Source organism: Urocampus carinirostris, chromosome 3 (assembly GCF_059441175.1).
Source record: "Urocampus carinirostris isolate Australia breed hairy pipefish chromosome 3, RoL_Ucar_1.0, whole genome shotgun sequence".
In the NCBI taxonomy this organism is placed as follows: Eukaryota; Metazoa; Chordata; class Actinopteri; order Syngnathiformes; family Syngnathidae; genus Urocampus; species Urocampus carinirostris.
In genome coordinates this window covers 29,877,414-29,898,299 of record NC_142351.1, presented here as the reverse complement: position 1 = coordinate 29,898,299, position 20,886 = coordinate 29,877,414, and the positions used below count along the sequence as shown (strand labels likewise).

Sequence of the window (20,886 nt, the reverse complement as noted above, 5' to 3'; positions counted from 1 at the left end):
TCTTAAGAAAAACGATCAAGTGTTGGCCTGCTTGCTGATTAAACTTTAAGTTTTCAGACACTGAATGTAAGTCTGCTTAATAGGAAACATGCTACTTGTCAAACCTTGCTTAATTTATTTTTGTGCACAGGGATATTGGAAAAAGTAAGCTTATCGGCTACAGCCTTTCCCTGCTCACATGCCAATTAACGTCTGTGAATGCCCACGTCTGATTAATGGACTGCATCCACTGACATGGCAACTCCATCCTGTCCTTTGTAATTTGTGTTCTTATTGAAAAACAGAAAGTGAATTACGCTGCACATGCAGACGTACATTCCTGATTGGCAAACTGGTTTTACGTTTTTTCTTGTTGGCATCCCTACTTGGCTTCTCAGGGTTCAGTTTTGAATTTTGTACATTTACAAACATACAATGTCGGCGGGGCTAATCGGGGAGAACAGGAGATTCCCTGAAGGGCCGGCTCATGTCAAGATCGTTGTTGGGCTGGGTAAGTGAGAAAAATAATTTGAACATGTGTGTGTCACTCGCACTTTCTAACCATACTCATGCATTAATTCTCTAGTCAGCTATTTGACCACATTTAGTTCAGCAGAAAAGGTGAGTTTTAGCATCTGGGGGAATTCCCTCCTCCCAAATTTGAAGTCGGTTTGGCCCACTGATACTCTTCCGCAGACCTGTTCAGAGATGGGAAGCTGCGTCGTTGCTGTCATGCACTTTCCGGACAAATTTCAATATGTTACCTAGTGTTCTCTTTTATTGATGTTTACTATGTTTGTGTACTGTTACCCAATCCTATATCTATTCCACCCCGGTCATCCTGGAAGGGGGATTACCACTTGTGACGCCCCTTCTCAAGGTTTCTTTTTTCCTAACACGGTTTTGAGTTTTCCCTTGCCCACATGTTGGTTTAAGATCAGGCGATGGTGTAATTGTTATCCTGTGCAGTCTTTTGAGACATTTTTATGATTAAGGGCTACACAAATAAATGTGACTTGACTTTTTTGTAGCGGTAAAATGAACACAGAACAGTTCGAATGGTATCAGTCAGGTACGATGGAGAGCAGAAATGTGCTTGTTGGAAAAAGCTTTGTAAAGAAAAAGAAACGTGTTGAAAGGACATTATACTGTATGTGTGGCCCCTTCAAAAGGTTTTTTTCATTCTCCTCATGCTGGGTTAGGGTTATATTTTTAAGTTTATCCTTGCCCTCATGTAAGTTTAAGATCAGGCGATGCTGTAATATTAGTCTGTACAGCCATTTGAGACTTCTTGTGATTAAGGGCTATACAGATAACAAGACTTGTTGTCAAATGTTGTTTTTTCACATCTCTACATAAAATAAGGATCAACAAATAAAGATACAAAAATTTTACATGAAATTGAATCAGTCAATCAGTAATAACTTCACCCAAAATCTGTTAGAGCTGCACCTAAAGGAACAGTGTGTATTATTCAATGCCTCGCATTGGTAAAAAAAATGTAAAAAAAGAATATTGATTTATAATTAGCAGGAATGAATGGATTATTATATAAATGTGCATTTTTCTAAATACTCATAGGTTGAGAAAGTTATTTTGCATTATCTCATCTCATCTCATCAGCTGCACCGCTTATCCTCAGTAGGGTTGCGGGGATGCTGGAGCCCATCCCAGCAATCATCGGGCACTGGGCAGGGGACACCCTGGACTGGTTGCCAGCCAATCGCAGGGCACATGGGGACAGACAACTCACTCGCTCAGTCACACCTAGGGACAATTTGGATCGGCCAATTCACCTGAAATGCATGTTTTTGGAATGTGGGAGGAAACCGGAGTGCCCGGAGGAAACCCACGCAAGCACGGGGAGAACATACAAACTCCGTACAGTAAGGCCGGGAGCTGGATTTGAACCCACTTAGGACGTTCCCACGACCTCAGAACTGTGCCGCACACGCGCTAACCACTGCGTCGCCGTGCTGCCTATTTTGCATTATATGAGGGAGATTTCATATTCTTCAAAACCGGGTAAAGGCCAGGTGAAAAAATAGAAGAAAAATGGTACTTGATGTTCACTTTCAGTCTTTGTAGTTTGTATTCTTACCTGGGATTTTTGGCACTTGTTTCTGGTTGCACTACACAATACAGAGACATCAAGTGGTGAAAAAACACATTGCAGATGACTGATACCGTACCAGGGTCGATTTAGGTTGAGAGCTTTGGAGGTGCTGAGCACCCAGGGTGTCTCGCTGGTTAAAAACATTTTTTTTTAATTTTACTTAAAGGGATACCGCATGAAAAATACAATCCTGTTAATATTTGAATTCAAATATTTTGCTAAAGGTTTTCTATTACAAAAGACACTTTTTATTAATTGAATGTTCTTTTTAAGGCCGTTATTATTAACTGAATGTTTTTCTTTTTTAATTGAATTATGTCACACTTGGGCTTCCTTAAAAATACACTCTCCCGCTAATACACCGGAGCTTCCACAGACTACGCTGCTGTGCTGCAAGTGACACTAGCAGAGCGAAAGAGGAGCGAGAGCGGTGCTAGGAATCAATAGAACCCAACCAATTCAAGGCGGTTGAGTACTGTATTTCCGACGATGCACCGTTAACATTTTTTTCCCCATTTTTTTAATTTTAGCTAGCGGTTTCCCATTGTATTTAAGCCTATCCTGTCCTTTATGAAGGAAAAAAGCCCTTTTTTCCGCAGCCCTCGGAAAAAAGGCATCACGGTGCGGCTGTCGACATGCTATGATTTTTAGGGGGTGCTTGGCTTGGTTAATTAAATATGTTTCATTTAAATCAGAGTCTTTGTATAATTTTTATTTGAATTAAAATGGTAAATTGTTTTGTGTGAACTTATCAACATAAACCCGAATTTCTCATCTCATCTCATCTCATTAGCCGTACCGCTTATCCTCAGTAGGGTCGCGGGGGGGGGCTGGAGCCCATCCCAGCAATCATCGGGCAGTGGGCAGGGGACACCCTGAACTGGTTGCCAGCCAATCGCAGGGCACACAGGGACAGACAACTCATTCGCTCATTCACACCTAGGGACAATTTGGACCGGCCAATTCACCTGAAATGCATGTCTTTGGAATGTGGGAGGAAACCGGAGTGCCCGGAGGAAACCCACGAATTTCTTTTCAATTAAAATGCACCATAAGAGCTCGCTGGTGTTCCTTCAAATTCCTTCTCTATGGCTAAGTGGGGTGGCTTTGGATAGAAAACTCCCGGGCTGAAAAAGGGGCCCACTCTGGCCAAACATGCATATATATTGCAGTACTACTAGGGGGCGGCAGTGGTTTAGGAGGTTGAGCGCTCGTCTTGGGATCAAGAGATCGCAGTTCGAATCCCGGCTCCTCCGTGTTACATGTCGAAGTGTCCTTGGGTAAGACACTAAACCCCTAATGCCCCCAATAAGCAGGTTAGCGCCTTACATGGCTGCACGGCTTAAGAGGTAAAATATTGGGAAATGTGAAGCACACTGTAAAGCGCTTTGGGAAGTCTTGACTTGCTATATAAATGCAGATCACTTCATTTCATTACAATATTTTTTGGGCATATTACATCTATATTGAAGTGCCTTGCGTAAAACCAGTGAGTCCTGAGTAGTGTTCTGGCCGTAAAAAGCATTGAATGCTGAATTTTTCTTTGTTTTTCAACAAAAGCTACAGTGGAATTAAAAAGTGCATTTTTAGTGTTATTTTAGAGTTGTTTACTGATGCTTGAAACATAATCAACTGGAAACTAACAAAAGTATCACAGTGAATATCATAAATGACCAGTACATTGTAGACTTTCAGTTTCTCCAAATATACAGTTATAGAAAAACAGAAAAATGTAAAATACTTGTTTTTGTTGTTGTTCCTTTTCCCTGAGGACAGATTTTGGCCTTTCACGCAATTTCAATACAGTATTCACTCGCTATAATGCGGATTGTTTTCCACAGTTTCACTACTTCCTGAATCATGCATTGTGTTCTACATTGTAATTGGTTGAACCAGGACTAGACATCCCAAAGTGTTTGTTGAACAAATGCTTAAGCCTGTAAAAAAGGTTTGTTCTTTGGTTTTAGTGTAAAATAGAGCATAAAATTGCATATACCGTATTTTCAGCACTATAAGGCGCACCGGGTTATAGGGCGCACCCCCAAAAAATAGTTTTTGGTCCTATATCTTCCATACATAAGGCGCACCGGATTATAAGGTGCTACAATGGGAACGTCGACAAAACAGTCAGATAGTTCAGTCAAACTTATTACCCCCTTAACATTCCGAAAGCTTGCAAAGAAGCAAATACGTGTCGAGAACACGTGCGGATGCGGTGTCCGTACGATGTCACTCAAATGCATCGTTCCAAATATCATTCGGAAGGTTAAAGTCTTGGGATTCAAGAAATGCCAACCATTCCTTAGTTTCTATTTTCTTTTTCGCTCGCAACTTTACTGTGCATATGACAATAAACACTTGGAATTGAGTTTAATTTAAAAATAGAAACTCCATTCCATCCATTATCTGCACCGCTTATCACAGAAACATCGAGTTCAGTCTGAAACAAGATACAGGGAAAATATATAGCCGGAGTAGCTCACCGAAGTCGTTGTGTTCGATAATAATGTGCAACCATGGTCCTCTTATATCCGTGAGTGTAGTAAATCCAGGAGAATAAAATATTTACAAATACAGAATAGTAAAAAATGCTTTCTCTATGCCGTCAACCCAACGTGCTATTCACATTCATGTTTTTCGGCCAATTGCAGGCTTTGTTTTGCCGCTTTAGCCTATGCCAGCCTGTAAATGATAAAAAGGATCCGCCCCCTTTACCTCCGAATAACTTTAGCCAATAGTGATCAATTCAAATGATGATTGACACATTGGTTAGCCAATGAAACGCCGGTAAATAAATCCCAGAATACACCGCGGACTCCTTGGCGTTCGGGGGAAAATCTAGTCGCCGGTTGCTGCATTAGTTGCAAGACTTTGCGACTTAATATTGATCCATAAATAAGGCGCACTGTATTATAAGGCGCATGGTCAGCTTTTGAAAAAAATAAAGGCTTTTAGGTGCGCCTTATACTGCGGAAAATACGGTACTTTCATTTTCTGACCCGCTTCGCCTCACTAAGGTTGCAGGGGTGCTTGAGTCGATCCCAGATGTCTTTGGGGAGTGGGCAGGGAACACTCTGAACTGGTTGCCAGCCAATTGCAGGGTACACAGACACAAGACAACCAATCATTCACTCACTCATAACTTGGGACTATTTGAATCTGCCATTTAACCTGACACACATGTTTAGGAATGTGGGGCAGATGTGCTAACCACTCATGCACCATGCTGCCCATATAATTGTACAAATAATTGTAAAAAATAAAGGTTTCTACTTCATGGATTTTGCCTATTACAGGTTCTTTTTGGAAAGTAACCCCCCTAATGAACGAGTGATAGCTTTATAAATATTATTTGGCTAACCACCTTGGTAAAATATATAAACTAGACCAGGAGTCAAAAATGGCAGCATTGGAGTCGCTGGCAGCTCTTTGGTGCTCCTTAGTGCATACCTGTCAACATGTACGGTTTTGCTGTACAGTGTACCTTTATTATGCATTTTAAGACGTGTACGACGCACTAGAAAACCTGTACGGAAAAACGCAAATTTGTCAATTATGGGTACCATCCGGTATACACCGACTATCAAGAAACGGCAAACCAATCAAGTCACATACCTGTCAACCTGTACGTTTTTGCCGTACAAAGTACGTTTATTATGTCACAATCACCCGGATCTCAGTCTCCTTTCGTTCTGTCAGACAGAACTGAGATCACTTGCGCTGAGATCACTTGCGCTCGTTTCTTGGTTTTATTGAAAGGAAGGAAATGACAAGGTGGGATTCTTCGATCCGTTGGTAGGCGGATTGACGGAACTTGACAGGCAGGAGAAGGCTTGGCGGGAATGGTCGCGGACAGGCGTAATCGTAGTGTTGATGGCCGGGGCTGGAGAAGAAGGGCGTCGTAGTATTCGGAAAAGAGTTCAGGAGTCAGACGGGCAGGCCGGATTACAGAAACGGGTCGGCAACGGAGATCAATCGGAAGAAAACAGGGAGCAGGCAAACAGTCAGAGGTACGGGCTTACTGAGCTGAAGGCAACAGGTAGCGTGAGTACAATCAGACAAAGTGTTAACAGAAGCTGGGGATTGGATTTAAATGTACAGGGTGCACCAATTAGCTGTCCTGGCTGTTGGCGCCAAATCCTGAACACAGGTGTTCCCGATCCGGGTGATTGTGACATATTATGCATTTTGAGACGTGCACGACATACAAGAAATTCTTTACGGAAAAACACAAAATTGTCAATTATTGGTACCATCCAGTAAACACCAACTATCGCGAAACGGCAAAACAATCAAGTCTAACGAGTTCGCCGCGGTAACCTCTATCTCTGTGTCTTTTTTTTCGTTGCAAATGAAGGGAGTTGTTTGATGCTACTGTGCGCATGCGTCTGCCGCCTGGGGATTTCCCATCATCCATCATTCCGAAAAAAAAAAAATGGTGTAAGATTATTTTGTAAGAGAAAATACAACAGTTTGTACGGGCACGGAGCCGTGGAGGTTGACAGGTATGAAGTCAAACAAGTTCGCCGCGGAAGCCTCGGTATCGTTTTTTTTTCGTTGCAAACGAGGCGAGCGGTTTGATGTAGTGCAAGGAAGTCCGTCTCTTTTTAGAGAACCGGCTTTTTCGGCTCAACTCATTAAAGAGAGCCGGCTCTCAAACGGCTCACTTGCTTTAATGCACTATATTAGTAATTATTATGTTGTATAAAGAAGTTAAGAAAAAAAGGAAGTATAAAAAGACAGGTTTGTGGTTATCGCTTTAATCAGTATATTACCAACAATAATTTAATGCAGAAAATGAATTCATAATTTCAATAAGAAAATGTATTATTCTAGTTAATTATATTTGCATGTATTTTATCCTTTTACAGTGAACGTCCAAGCTACTTAATTTTTGAACTTTTCTTAATAATAAGCCTCATTCATGTCGAGCAACTCAGGATTTCACAACAAAATGTTAATTAACAATATATATATATGATATAACGAAACACATGTACAATGTAACATGTTAAAATACATAAACACGTTTGAAAAAAAAATATGGTGTAAGGATTATTTTGTATTTTGTAAGGGCATGGAGCCGTGGAGGTTGACAGGTATGTTAGTGGCTCCCTGGCGCTCTTTCAAAAATATTTGATAATGGAGATTGACATGGTTTCTCTGGAACAGGGCTCGCCAACCTGGTGCCCACAAGGTCAACTGAGATGCACGCAGACCTGTTCTGAAATTAGCTCACCAGCTCTAGGTCATTGTGATTTTCTGGTAAAGTGATTTTTAAATTGTTGACTGAATTTGTGGAAGGAATATGTTGTGACAGTGTGGAAATCAAGTCTTGCCACACGCAACCACGCCAAAATGCCTCTTACCTCCACACTTGCCCCAGCTGGAGGATGTGTATGGTGGCCTGCCACAGCCAAATAGAAGCCAGCTGCAAGCGATCCTTGCCGGGATAGTGGCAACCCAAAGCCACCGCACCCCGTTTTGTCAGACCTTCCACCTCCCCGAGCCCCCCACCCGTGTAGTCCTGCACAAACCACCGAAAACTCAAAATCTGGACCAGCACCGAAGGCACCAGCACAAAGAAGAGCGTGAGGCCAAACCACAAGTAGTCCTGTCTCTGGTAGTAGTCCACCGCAAGACACAAGTCCGTGCCGACGTCCCAAAAGAAAACCAGAAGGGCCAGTATGATCCACAGGCAGTCCAGCCACAGCTGCTCCCTGGGCGGGCAGTGAGTCTCCCGGACCCCGGACACCCCGAGGATGGGCTGCCCCCCGCCGAGCATTGAACCGAGGCAGGCTGAGCGGCAGCCCCAGTAGCAAGCCGAAGAACGGCAACACTGGCAGATGTGAATGGCCGCGGAGTCCATGGGCTCGCCACCTTCGACGTCGTAAAGCTGGGCAAAACCAACCCCGACTTTACCGTCCGACTGAGCGGCCATGTTCCCCTTGCCGCTCGTCCCCTCCGGTGAAAAGCACGACAGCCGCACCGTGATGCCTTTTTTCCGAGGGCTGCGGAAACCGCGACCCTTCCCCGATAGCCGTCGCTGCTGTACGCTTCCCTCGGTTTCTCCTTCCGGGCTTGGCCGCAGAGAGCCATCAGAGTTCTATTCCCCGGTCCATTGAAGACCCCTTCATCAGAACAGGAGATGTTGCCCGTGAGTCCTCCTGCATCATCTGGCCAGGGCAGCCTATGACGTCATGTAGCGCGCATTGTATGGATTCAAATATATAATGTGCTCGCGGCACCTTGCTTTTTTTTCCGTTCCGTTATTCCTTGCTTTCGCTAACGGGCAGTAAATGCAGCCCCAAGTTGTGCCCCCGCCGTCCAAGCCCTTTTTGCAATGCCCAGCACCGCTGTCACGCTCTATTTTAACACCGCCCTGTCTCTGAGAACCGAAGAGAGTGGACGTAGGTATAGTTGTCACGCTAGAGTTTCTGCCATGTTGGAGGTGGCACAGGTACCAATTACATGCACAAACCTGTGACCTCACTTGATTGAAATGTACCTGTACCTTGGATGAGAATCCGTGGGTCGAGATTCTTTCCAAATCGGGAGGATTATGTAAGAGAAACTGTCCTGTGCCATCTGCCTATCAGTTTAAGTTGTACATACTGAATTTTGCAGGGACTTGCCCCCCCATCGTATCATTCTGATTTAAATAATTGAGTTCATTCATTCATTTCCCTCAGTATGGTCACAGGGGTGCAAGTACAATAGCTTGCACAACAGTAAAAAAAACCCACACCAAAGCAAGTGAAGTAATTAGTGGCCCATTTTATGACTCCACTCAAATGTACACAGAACCGTCCTCTTGACATCTCTTCAGTTGATTGCTAGACGAATACTTAAAAAGGTCAAATACACAGCCGCAGAAATTGCTGTAGGGTTTACCTTCAAGTTTATTGTGTTTACGTTACACATTTGACTTTTTTTGCTCAATTTTCTTGCTTATATAAATTTATGACATGTTTTACCTTGATATAATTCATGGTTTCACATCTTAACCCGTCAGCAGATTAAATATTGAATGTGGCAGATAACCTCAATATTGAAGGGACATTGTGAATTATTTGGTGCCTCCTAGTGGCAAGATCAACTTTTGTGGATTTGAATAATAAGCAAAAATACATCAATTATCACATAAACTAGTTTTTTTAAACACTCGTAGGTGGAGAAATTTGTATTTATTTGGCATAGCATGAGACTTCTTTAGAGGAAGCTGACACAATTGTCTGCCATCTTGCTGCTACGGTTACACCCAAAAACCTTGTGAAGGGCTGGGTTAAAAAATGAGGAAAAATGGTCACATTATGGCACTTTAAATATCCGTAGTTTTTAATCTTCCTTGTACTTTGTAGCATTTGTTTTTGGTTGCACAACTCAACGCAAGATAATGCTAAGAATGGCTTAAGAGAAATACGAGTTTCAATGACTTGCAGCCTTAAATATATCAACTAGATCTTAACTCTACTACATATTAATCAACCGGAGAACATTGAGAAAAATCTATCCCGCTGTTATTTCATTTGAAATTCAAGGATGCGTTGTTGAAAACATTAAGAAAAATAAAAAATATATACTGTATATCAACTAGATCTTACCTCTACTACATATTAATCAACCAGAGAACATTGAGAAAAATCCATCGCACTGTAATTTCTGTTCAAAGTCACGGACGCGTTGTTGAAAGCATTACGAAAAATAAAAAAAGAATATATATCAACTAGATCTTACCTCTACTACATATTAATCAACCGGAGAACATTGAGAAAAATCCATCCCGCTGTTATTTCATTTGAAAGTCAAGGAGGCGCTGTTGAAAGCCTTACAAAAATACAAAAAATAAATAAATAAAAATAGCACCTAGGTGTCTTTGCAGAAGTTTAAAGAAGATTTAGCTCCTTGCTGTAATATATATCAGATCTAAAAGCGAAGTCCCCATACTCAGGTAAACATGTTTATTTAGAAACAAAACAACAAAACAAAGACTTTGAAAAATCAAATCAATCATTTAGTGGTGATGTGCTATGTTTCCGTCTTTTTACAGTCTGTGTGAGTTTCCCCTGATTTAATAAACTGGAGTAGAAATGAATTTAAGTGTAGTTTTGCCTTTTTTTAATTGTTTGTTGTGGAATGTGGATAATAACTAATGATAAGTACGTAGGCATCTGGTGAAGGTCGTGGGATGACGTTGTTGCAAGAAGTCACAAGCTGATATGCTGATGGAGGCGGACGACCTTCACTAGATATCTTAACTTTATGTGAGAACACTATAAAGGCCAATGTTGAACATCTGGAACTTTGAACGTGTCCCGAATGCAATAAAGCGCGTTTCCCTTTTTGTCACATTTCTCCTGCGCGTATTTTTTGGGGTGACGCCCAACGACGCGTTGTCCAAAATAGGCCGGTTTAGCTCAATCAATAGAGCATGAGACTCTTAATCTCAGGGTCGTGGGTTGGAGCCCCACGTTGGATCAATGATAATATTGACCGGAAAGGAAATTTTGTAAAACTTTAAGCATTAAGTCTGCAGTTATTTGGCTTCAGGCGTCGTTGCTGTCATGCACTTTCTGGACAAATTTAAACAAATTAAATATTGTTTTGTTTTTGTTCACAATTTTTTGAGTACTGTTACCCAATGCAAAATCTATTGCACCCTGGTCATCCTGGAAGGGGGATTACAACTTATTTTCCTCGTGCTGGGGTTTTGAGTTTTTCCTTGCCTGCATGTCGGTTTAAGATCAGGGGATTGTGTAATTGTAATCCTATGCAGTCTTTTGAGACATATTGTGATGAAGGGCTTTACAAAGAAATGTGACTTAACTTGACTTCATTTGTTGTTTTAACTCACCATTCCCCAAATAATCCCCACAATGGTCCCAGTGAAATTTGAGGGAGGGATGTTAAATTGGGATCCACATTGAAGGTAAGTTTAAATTTGAGTTTCTGGTAAGATTTTAAAAAACAACATTTTAAGAATACAAATGTAGTTTCAGTTCAACGTTACAAAAAGTAGAAGGGAAAAAATTGTCACGTCTTGCTTTTTTGAAGATTATCTCAAAGTGATCAATCACACCAAGTACTGAAACATTAGAAGGGATTTATGCTGGACATTTGAAGGAATCATCACAAGTTAGGCTGCCTTCCATGTGCAGTCAAGACCTGTATCTTGAAGAATAGAGATAGGGCCTGGAGCGGTTCGGATCCTGCCAACGTACAGGGTGCCAGGAATCTGGAAAAAGAACCAGAGTCAGCAAAATTCAAAGGTTATTTCAGAGAACAAACTCCAGACAGTGATTGTGGCTCAAATCTTCAACGCAGTATTTTTAAACATTATCTGACTTATGTTAAAAAATATTACGCAGAATAATCATACAGCCATCAACACAGCCCCCAAAATAATTGGCCGCTCTCTGCCCAGTCTGGAGGACATTGCAGGCTTGTGATACTGTTCCTGTCACCCCGGGCACTACCCCTTTACCTGTTGCCCTCTGGTAGGTGCAAGAGGTCCCCGAAAACAAGGACTAACAGGTTTAGAGACAGTTTCTTCCCCATTGCCATCATCTGCCTAAAGAAGTGTGCAAAACTGAAAAATATATCTTTCCAGTTGTATTGAAAAATGGGTATTGTATAGGAAATAATTGTTCATATATTATTTATCGACTTAATTGGTAATTTTGTTTCTGATCAATGTTATTGCACTATTTTCTATTGATCAGTTATTACAACGTAGGTGCAAGCACTTCTTTGTCAATATTTTTGTCTATTTATCTTTCTCTTTTGAGTATTTTTTTATGTGTTTATCCTGGAGTGCAAAGTTAAGTCTAATTATAAACAATGTTCTCTACATTATCAATGACAGTTAAACAACCACCAGAGAAAAACATGAATCCATCAATATCTCTCATAAGCTTAGCAGAGGTTTACCTTCTGCAGAGTGTCGAGTGTCAATTGTTTCAATATTTTTTTTAACCAAAAATCTTCTTGTACCCAAATTCGTTCATGTTTTGTTTTTAGTTCCAACGGGATTTTTTTGGGGTACAGATAGTGGCTTACCTGTGGCAGGTGGAGGTGTCCTGTGGATAAAGGAGGCAGGGTACATTTGCTGCATATGGGGGAACATGCTTTGCTGGACTGCAGGTGACAAAAAAGGACAACCAGAAGAGCTGAGAACCAGCACAGCAACAAGACTGAGTACCAAAAACAGCACATTTACAAAGAAAACTGCCACAATGTCTTCCAAGGGAATTCCTCCTTTGAGTCTTCTCATTAAAATAGTCAATATTATGCACAGTACATGGACAACTGCTACACCAGGAGTCTCCAATCTATAACAACAATTCTAAATAACACAATAGAAAGCTATTAAGCTCTGTTTGAAAACAGAATCAAATCAGAGGCCAAAAACTTGTGTGTGCTAGATATTTTACAATTAAAGAAAGGGGCGATTGAATACTTATATCATTTTATATGTGGCTCTTAGAGCCCTAGTGTGTAATATTTGATCACCAGATGGCACTGTATTGTCTAATGCACACAAAAAACAGAGACAGAGAGCACAGCCTATGCAGCAAGTTGCCAGACAAACATGGCGGCGACCTTAATCAGGGATTCCACTATGTAAAAGAAATTTCTCGACTTGTAATTTTTTATGAAAATTAACATTGGTATGAAAGTTCAGTTACTTTGCCGAGTACAGACGCTCCCCTAATTACGACCATTTGACTTACAAAAAATGGTAGTTACGAACATTTTATTTTAAGATGTTAAAAAATATCCGGATATTGCTGTATGTTAGATTTTTTTATTGTGTGCACTTTTTTCCGAGTAGAGGACATTACTGTAGTGCTTCTTTCCGTCGCTATAGGCGTGTGGCGCTGAAGAAGAAATACGCTTCCTCTTCTTCTTATCTTTATAGAGCATTTTATCTTATGATTTTTTTTTGTAAAAAACAATCAGGTTACTTGTACAAGCCTTAAACATATTTATATAAACCTTAAACATAGATTCCATACAAAATATAGCACTGAAGCAATTTATGAACAAATTCAACTTACGAACGATTGTCCAGGACCTACCTCGTTCGTAAGTAGGGCAGCGTCTGTATTCAAAACATTGTTTTCTTTTTTTTTAACTGGACAAGAGTTTTTTGTTCCAGTAGGAGGCACTAAATATTACACACTGTCCTTTTTATGATAAAGTGTGGACATCTGTCACTGTAATAGAGAATGACACGCTTACCAATGACAGAAGAATGACACGCTTACCAATGACAGAAGCGGCTGCACCAGCTAACAGGGCAAACATGGTGAACTGGATCAAATGGAAATAGCCCCCCTTTGTTTTATGAAGAGGTTTTGCAGCTTCTATAAAAAGAAACAGACTAAAGGTTTTCATCGAGTATACTGTAATCAAGAAAATTCAGGATGTCTTATTATCAATGATTGGCATCCAGGCCAAAACTATATAGACGGACCAAGAACAATAAGAATTAGCATGATATTTTCTTTAAATTGTAGTAACAATACTAGTGACTTAATTCAAACAAAAAGTACCTTAATTTCTGCCCTTTAAAGGTGGGTTGCATAGTTTGACGGGTCTACAAAAAGTATTTTCTCTATTAAGTATGTGTTAACAATGGCCAAATAATTAAAATAACCCTCATGCTTTATTTTCTATTGCGCCTATCTGCTATTATTTTAATTTCATCAGGCCTGCTCAGGTCGGAACAAACGCCCCAAAAGATGAAAAAAGAAAAGTTTACTCGAGCGTGTCTGAGAAATGAAGGCAAAACATCTGTTACAGTGCTGCCATCTCCTGGCTTACAGTCCTGATTGCAGCAGGATTAAGTTTTCAAAATATGCACTTCACCTTTAACTTGCATCCGACTATAAGGCGCACATTTTAAAGGAAAATACATTATGTACATACTGTACATAAACCACACCTGACAACAAGCTAAATGTACCCTTTCTTGTGCTTTTCTTTAATAAAATGATCTGCTTATACTGATTTATTCAAGTACAAAGCATGTTACTGCATGTAAAACTTCTTCTATGGTGTTCTTTGGCAATTTTGTCTTCCTTGACACTACCTGTCTCACTCATACATACTTACTTCTGACTACACTCAAGCCTAGCGAATCACTTCCTGAATCAGTCATGTGGTAGACCGGATCATGAACACAGGCCTCGACTTGTGGTTTACAAACCCATCCATCCATCCATCCATCCATCCATCCATCCATCCATCCATCATTTGCACTGCTTATCCTCAGTAGGGTCGCAGGGGTGCTGGCACCAATACCAGCTATCTTCGAACATTGGGCAGGGACCACCCTGAACTAGTTGCCAGCCAGTCGCAGGGCACACAGAGACAGACAACTCGCTCGCTCATTCACACCTTGGGGCAATTTGGACCAGCCAATTAACCTGGCGTGTTTTTGGAATGTGGGAGGAAACCAGAGAGCCCGGAGTAAACTGACGCAAGCACAGGGAGAACATGCACACTCCACACAGAAAGGTCTTGGTTTACGAACCACTCATCTAAATTACTTGGCACATGCTTCAGGCATTCGACCCGAAAGGCGCATCACTAGCATTGAACCTAAGAGAAGAACTGACCTTCTGTGTTTGCACCAGGTTCGTATATCAGCGTGACAGGGATGATGAGACTTTGACCTGAGGAGGCCCTGTGGACTGTTATGGAAGCAAAGCCAGCTTCTTGAAGGTCCATAGCCCTGATGGTGTATTTTGTTAGACCTTCTACATCGCTCTGTGCCTTACTCTTTTGAATAGTGATGAAGGGAGAACTGGATACCACCTTACACAAAGAAAAATATTTCACTTCATTACCATAAATTACAGATTACAGACCACTACTTTTTTGGTACATTTTAAACAATGCTTCTTAAAATATGATGTGCCTTGTTCTTTTTTTGTTGTGGCGCCAATTAATACGGCAAGCTGCTCTTTTCCACAATGCAAGCGCTTTAAATACAAGACACCATAATAACGCCTGGATACATTTATGACGCCCTTCAAGAGAAAACACTAGTCATTCAATACATAACAGGAACAAAAGTGGAGGTTTAACAGTACTTTAGTCAATATTTACAACGTACGCACAATATTTTAATGTTTTCACCCACAGATCAAGTCTTCAATTTATAGAAATGAATTGAACAGCAGTGGAAGATATCCATCAAAAACGCTACACTTCTCTTTTCCTATCATCGACGTCAATGTCAGGTCGCTCAAGTTTAATTCAATCCCAGAGGATCAGGCAAATGCAATTTGGTCCACTACCACAGCAACCACATATGACAACAACACAAAAAGACACGCATGTGTTGCAATTTGGCACAATTCAGAATGGTTGCCCTGGCACTTTTGTGGAGAAATATAGGCGTCATGTTTTACGCGACGCAGCCCTCATTTGCGTTTTCTTTTAGTGTAGTTATATATATGTAACGGGTGTAATAATAACTTTTGTTTTATTGAAATTCCTGCTGAAATATGTGTATAGTTTTTGGTAAATGTCCTGCAATGCTGAGTCCAACAGTGCCATCTGCTGGTATGGGTTGGGGTTTGGTTTTGGCTTCTAACATGTGACCAGGAGGCGGGGTTGTTGTTAGTCTTACTAGAGAGAACTACAAAGGTAAGACATATCTTTTGGTGCTCCACAAAAGAAGTTAATTTTAAACATTATAACCCCAGCTGACAAATCTCTCACCATGCATAGTAATGTGATTGATATTGTCAAGCTGTTTAGGTTTATTTTTGTTTTGTTTCTGTTTTACTAAATATTAATTCCCCTTGTAGAGATCAAAGAGATCAAACCCAGCAGAAAAAGCTAATGTTGTGACTCATCCATTTGCAGGTAAATTGTACCCATTTTTATACTCATTATTGTTTTCTTCCTATTTTCTCATATACATTAAAAAAGGATGATGTTGGTTAAAATTCAGACTAAAGAAAAACATGTTGAATTCATTGTAAACGTTAAAAATCCACTATACGATCTCTTGTTAAAAGTATCTTGTTAAAATGTAAAGATGTAAAAATGTATTGTGATATTCTAAAATGTATTTTCTGTAAAGTGAAAAGAAAGCTCTTTGATATGCTTTGTTGTTGGTCTTACTAGAGAGAACTACAAAAAGATCAAAGAGATCAAACCCAGCAGAAAAAGCTAATAATAATAATAATAATAATTTCCTTGTATTGTCATTCTGTGTAACAATGTACACAGAACGAAATGTCGATTGCACCTGACCCGTTGTAGCGAGCCGATGCAGCCGCAGCCAACAGAGGGCGCCGCCGACCACTTTTAAAGTCTTAGGAATGACTCGGCCGGGGCGCGAACCCTCAAAGCGGGCGCCTTACCATGTTGTGACTCATCCATTTGCAGAAACTGTAATAATAAAAACCTCATCATCCAGTCCAGCGTGAATGTGGATCTTTGGTGGGACACGTACACCGCGGTTACATTGGTGCCGTGACCCGTGACTTCTATCAAACTCTCCGAACCGAGGAATGTCCTACCTGCCACATCGTTTCATGAAGCCATCAGCTCACAGTATTTAAAATTGACAGTGACGTGTTACGCAGGCTCCTGATTTATTTTGTGATTTTGACTCATTTACATATTTGAAACATGTTTAATCAGAGCACGAGTGACATTTCTGAGGGTGTAGCTGATCAGATGACAAATATTATTCAGGAGATAGGACATAAATTGGCTGATAGCATTTTTTCACGTATACAGTCACACAATACAGAAGCTCCTAGCGCTGCTGCCACACAAGATGTAGCAAACACATTGAGTAAGCCTAGTTATGTGTCAGATGTAACACAGGTTCAGGTGGTTACACAGAGAAAAGTTAAAGAACCACCATCATTTATTGGGGATGGCTCAGACTCAATAAAATTACATGAGTGGGAAGATCTAATGAAGACATTTATTAAGAAGAGTAATGTGAGGCTTGAAGAGCAGGCCGAGGAAATCATTACGCATTTGAGAGGAAAAGCTAAAGATGTAGTTAGGTTTGGCATTAGAAACAGTAATATAGACGTCTATACCCGCCCTGACATGATTTATAGTGTTCTCAGGAAACACTTTAGCTGTACCAAGTACTCTGCTGTCCCTTTAGCTGACTTTTATTCAACTTTGCCCAAAGACCAGGAAGACCCCTATGACTACTGGCTGAGACTAAACAGAGCAGCTGACCTTGCCTCTGACTGCTTGAGTGAGCAGGGCAAAACATTTGACAACCCTGAAATAGAAGTTACTTGCATGTTTATTAGGAACTGCCCTTGCAAAGAACTGGCACTCACTTACAGATCTAAAACCATCGATAAGTGGTCAGCATGTGAAGTACTAGAGGTGCTGAATGAATACCACGCGGAGAAGAGCTACAAAGCAGCTTCCCTGCAACAACCTGCGAATAGAGCGGAAATTGCCGTACACAAAGCTGAGTTTAACCATGGTCCAACCCTCATGCACGAGCCACCTCAGACTTCGAGCACACAGTATGTCCCTCTAACGGACGTTATAAGTATGTTGGAGAAAGTTCTGATACGTGTTACCTCAAACCAGTTACAAGAGAGAAGGCGAGCTCCAACCAGGCGACCTGGAGACAGAATGAATGGTTTCACTGCCAAGCCATGTATCATTTGCAAAGAAGTCGAACACAGTGCTCTCTCTCATTGCCGAGAAAAAAAACTTTGCTTTCACTGCCATGCCCCAGGGCATTCTCGATGTGATTGTCCAGTGACGAAAGTTGTCCCACTGCCTCAGGGAAACTAACTGATCTGCGCTTAGGGGAGAACAGTGCAGATCAACTGAGTATACCTCCCACCACTAATGTGATGCCTGACATGCAAGATAATAAATCAATTTATGAGTTGTATAGCAACACGATACCTCCATCAAAGAAGCTGATCTTTCAGGGGTTTCAGAGAATAGCGGAGACTGACGAACTGTTTTACACACCTGTACTTGTGCAAGATGGCCCCACTTTCAGAGCGCTGTTAGACAGCGGGTCGATGGCTTGTACAGTAATTGAGGCAACTGCCAAGTCCCTGCTGCAGCACTTCCCTGACATGATGAGTTACAAAGCCGATAACTATGTCATTGTAGGCTGCGGTGGACACCAAGTTTCTCCCAGAGACATGTACGACATTCACGTCACAGTTTACGGATGCCAAATGATAATGCCAGTAATGGTTGTGCCAGGCCAGACAGAACAGATGATCCTTGGCAGCAATGCCATCAAATATATTTTGACTCAATTGAAAAGTACTGAAGGCTATTGGAGATTAGTTTCCACTCCTGACAACGGTCTGTCCGATAACCACAGTCAATTCCTGTCAATGCTCTCTAACACAGAGAGATGGAGAGGTGATTGCATTCCAAACAAGGTAGGGACAGTAAAAATCAAGAGTTGTGTGACGCTGAGTCCACGGACCGAGTACGTTATTTGGGGCAAGTTACCTGAGTTGGCCGGGACGTCAGCGGGCAGCACAGTGGTCGTTGAGCCAACCCAATTTAAGGCTGGGCCCAGACAAGTCCTTGTCGGGCGAGTTGTTACTCCACTCTGGGGAGATGGATGGGTGCCTGTTAAAGTCTTTAATCCCACAGACAGAGTTGTGGTGCTGAGAAGAAACAGAAAAATTGCAGATGTGTCTCCTTGTATCGCAGCGGAAGACCTGCCCAGTGCAGAGGAGGTCAAGTGCAACATGCAGAGTGTACAGAGCACAGAGGTCCAACCCAGGTCAGAAGAGGACATGATGCGTACATTGGAAGCTCTGGGTCTGCAAGACATTGACCTGAAGTCATGCGAGGTTTCGCTGCAGTGCAAAGACAAGCTCCTTCATATCATCGAACAATTCGAATCAATCTTTTCTCGCCATAAGATGGACTGTGGAGAGGCCAAAGAGTTTGTACATCGTATCCACCTTGTTGATGATAAGCCGTTCCGTCTACCCTACAGACGTATACCACCAAGTCAGTATGAAAAACTGAGGACGACTCTGAACGAGATGGAAGAGAAAGGAATTATTCAGAAGTCGGCTAGCGACTATGCATCTGCGCTTGTCCTCATATGGAAGCGGAATGGAGAACTAAGGGTATGTACTGATTTCAGAAGGCTTAATGCGAGAATCATAAATAATAATAATAATAATAATTTCCTTTGTATTGTCATTCTTTGTAACAATTTACACAGAACGAAATGTCGATACACCTGACCCGTTGTAGCGAGTCGATGCAGCCGCAGCCAACAGAGGGCGCCGCCATTATACCAATTAGGTATGTCTCGGCCGAGGCGCGAACCAGCGACCTCCCAGTCTCAAAGCGGGCACACTACCATCTAGGCTACTGAGAAGGATGCCTACCCACTTCCGCATCAAGGTGATGCTTTGGCCGCACTTGGGGGAAATGCCTTTTTCTCCACGATGGACCTGACGTCAGGCTACTACAATGTCCCCTTGCACCCTGATGACAAAAAGTACACGGCATTCTCATCACCCTTCGGGCTTCACGAGTACAACCGGCTTCCTCAAGGACTTTGCAACAGCCCAGCAACGTTTATGAGGATGATGATGTCGATATTTGGGGATCAGAATTTCATGAGCCTATTATGTTACCTCGACGATCTGATGGTGTTTGCCCCCACAGAGGAAGTTGCACTCCAACGCCTGCAGATGGTGTTTACTCGCCTCAAGGAACACAACCTCAAACTCGCACCCAAAAAGTGTTTTTTTCTCAGACGGACTGTGAAATTTCTTGGGCATGTCATCAGTGAGGATGGAATTCGGACTGACCCCGAGAAGGTGAGAGCGATAAATGACGTACAAGTCGCTGACCTAATGGAATCTGACGGAAAGACACCGTGCCCTAGTAAAATAAGATATTTTCTAGGCATGGTCATGTATTACCAAAGCTTCATTGAAGCATGTTCTGCGAAGGCAAAACCTCTGTTCAGGCTCACATCTGAATCTGGTGCCCAGCATAAGTGCAAGAAAGGCCGCAAACTAGTGAGGAAAGGTCAAGTGAAGCTGACGCCTGCTGATTGGTCCGATGCATGCCAGAACGCATTTGAAACACTGAAGCACAACCTCGTGACAGGTGTCACTTTGGCCCACCCAGATTTTGATGCGCCATTTATTCTGGCTGTCGACGCATCCTTCGATGGGATTGGAGCAGTCCTGTCACAGCTGCCACCTGATGGAAAAGTAGCCAGACCAGTCGCCTTTGCAAGTAAAACGCTCTCTCGCTCCCAGCTCAACTATCCTGCACACCGGCTCGAATTTCTTGCCTTGAAATGGGCGGTATGTGATAAATTCAGCCATTGGTTGAAAGGAAGACACTTCACCACGTGGACCGACAATAATCCGTTAACATACATTTTGACCAAACCAAGACTTGATGCGTGTGAACAGCGGTGGGTAGCGAAGCTAGCTGCATACAATTTTGACCTGAAGTACATTCCTGGCCCAAAGAACATCGTAGCTGACGCTCTAAGCCGTGAGCCATTTGTACGGTCATGTGTGGGTCATCGCCTTGTTAACGAGCCCTATACCACGCTCTTGGACCAAGTCAACAGGGTGAACAACAGTACTGTGCAAGAGGTGTTCAGAGTATCCAACAATTGTCACGCTGTTGTAGACGAGAGTGCTGGGACATCAGATGAGTCAGTAAAAAGGGCAATTCCATCAGGCTCCAATGGTTCTGTGACATCAGAAGAAGTTGCTGCTGTCCTCAGTGCTCAGTCCACTGGTGGCGTG

The 20,886-nt window shown here is 42.0% G+C and overlaps 2 protein-coding genes across 3 annotated transcripts in view; both read right to left on the bottom strand.

Moving 5' to 3' along the window:
* Positions 1 to 8,627, bottom strand: part of LOC148369373 (XK-related protein 6-like) — a 30,447-nt gene extending 21,820 nt beyond the window's left edge. Inside the window, exons 1-2 of the mRNA XM_088331352.1 lie at positions 8,610 to 8,627; positions 7,465 to 8,226 (exon numbers count right to left, since the gene is read on the bottom strand). Of these exons, the coding sequence (XP_088187478.1) occupies positions 7,465 to 8,036 (572 nt within the window). The 5' untranslated portion in view covers positions 8,037 to 8,226; positions 8,610 to 8,627. The remainder of the gene's footprint in view (positions 1 to 7,464; positions 8,227 to 8,609) is intronic.
* Positions 8,628 to 10,042: 1,415 nt separating this feature from the next.
* LOC148369372 (nuclear pore membrane glycoprotein 210-like) overlaps positions 10,043 to 20,886 on the bottom strand; it is a 39,772-nt gene continuing 28,928 nt past the window's right edge. For both annotated transcript variants that reach the window (XM_088331350.1, XM_088331351.1), the window contains 4 exons: positions 14,722 to 14,920; positions 13,366 to 13,464; positions 12,155 to 12,232; positions 10,043 to 11,330 (listed from right to left, as the gene is read on the bottom strand). In XM_088331350.1, coding sequence (XP_088187476.1) covers positions 11,254 to 11,330; positions 12,155 to 12,232; positions 13,366 to 13,464; positions 14,722 to 14,920 — 453 coding nt within the window. In that variant the 3' untranslated portion in view covers positions 10,043 to 11,253. The remainder of the gene's footprint in view (positions 11,331 to 12,154; positions 12,233 to 13,365; positions 13,465 to 14,721; positions 14,921 to 20,886) is intronic.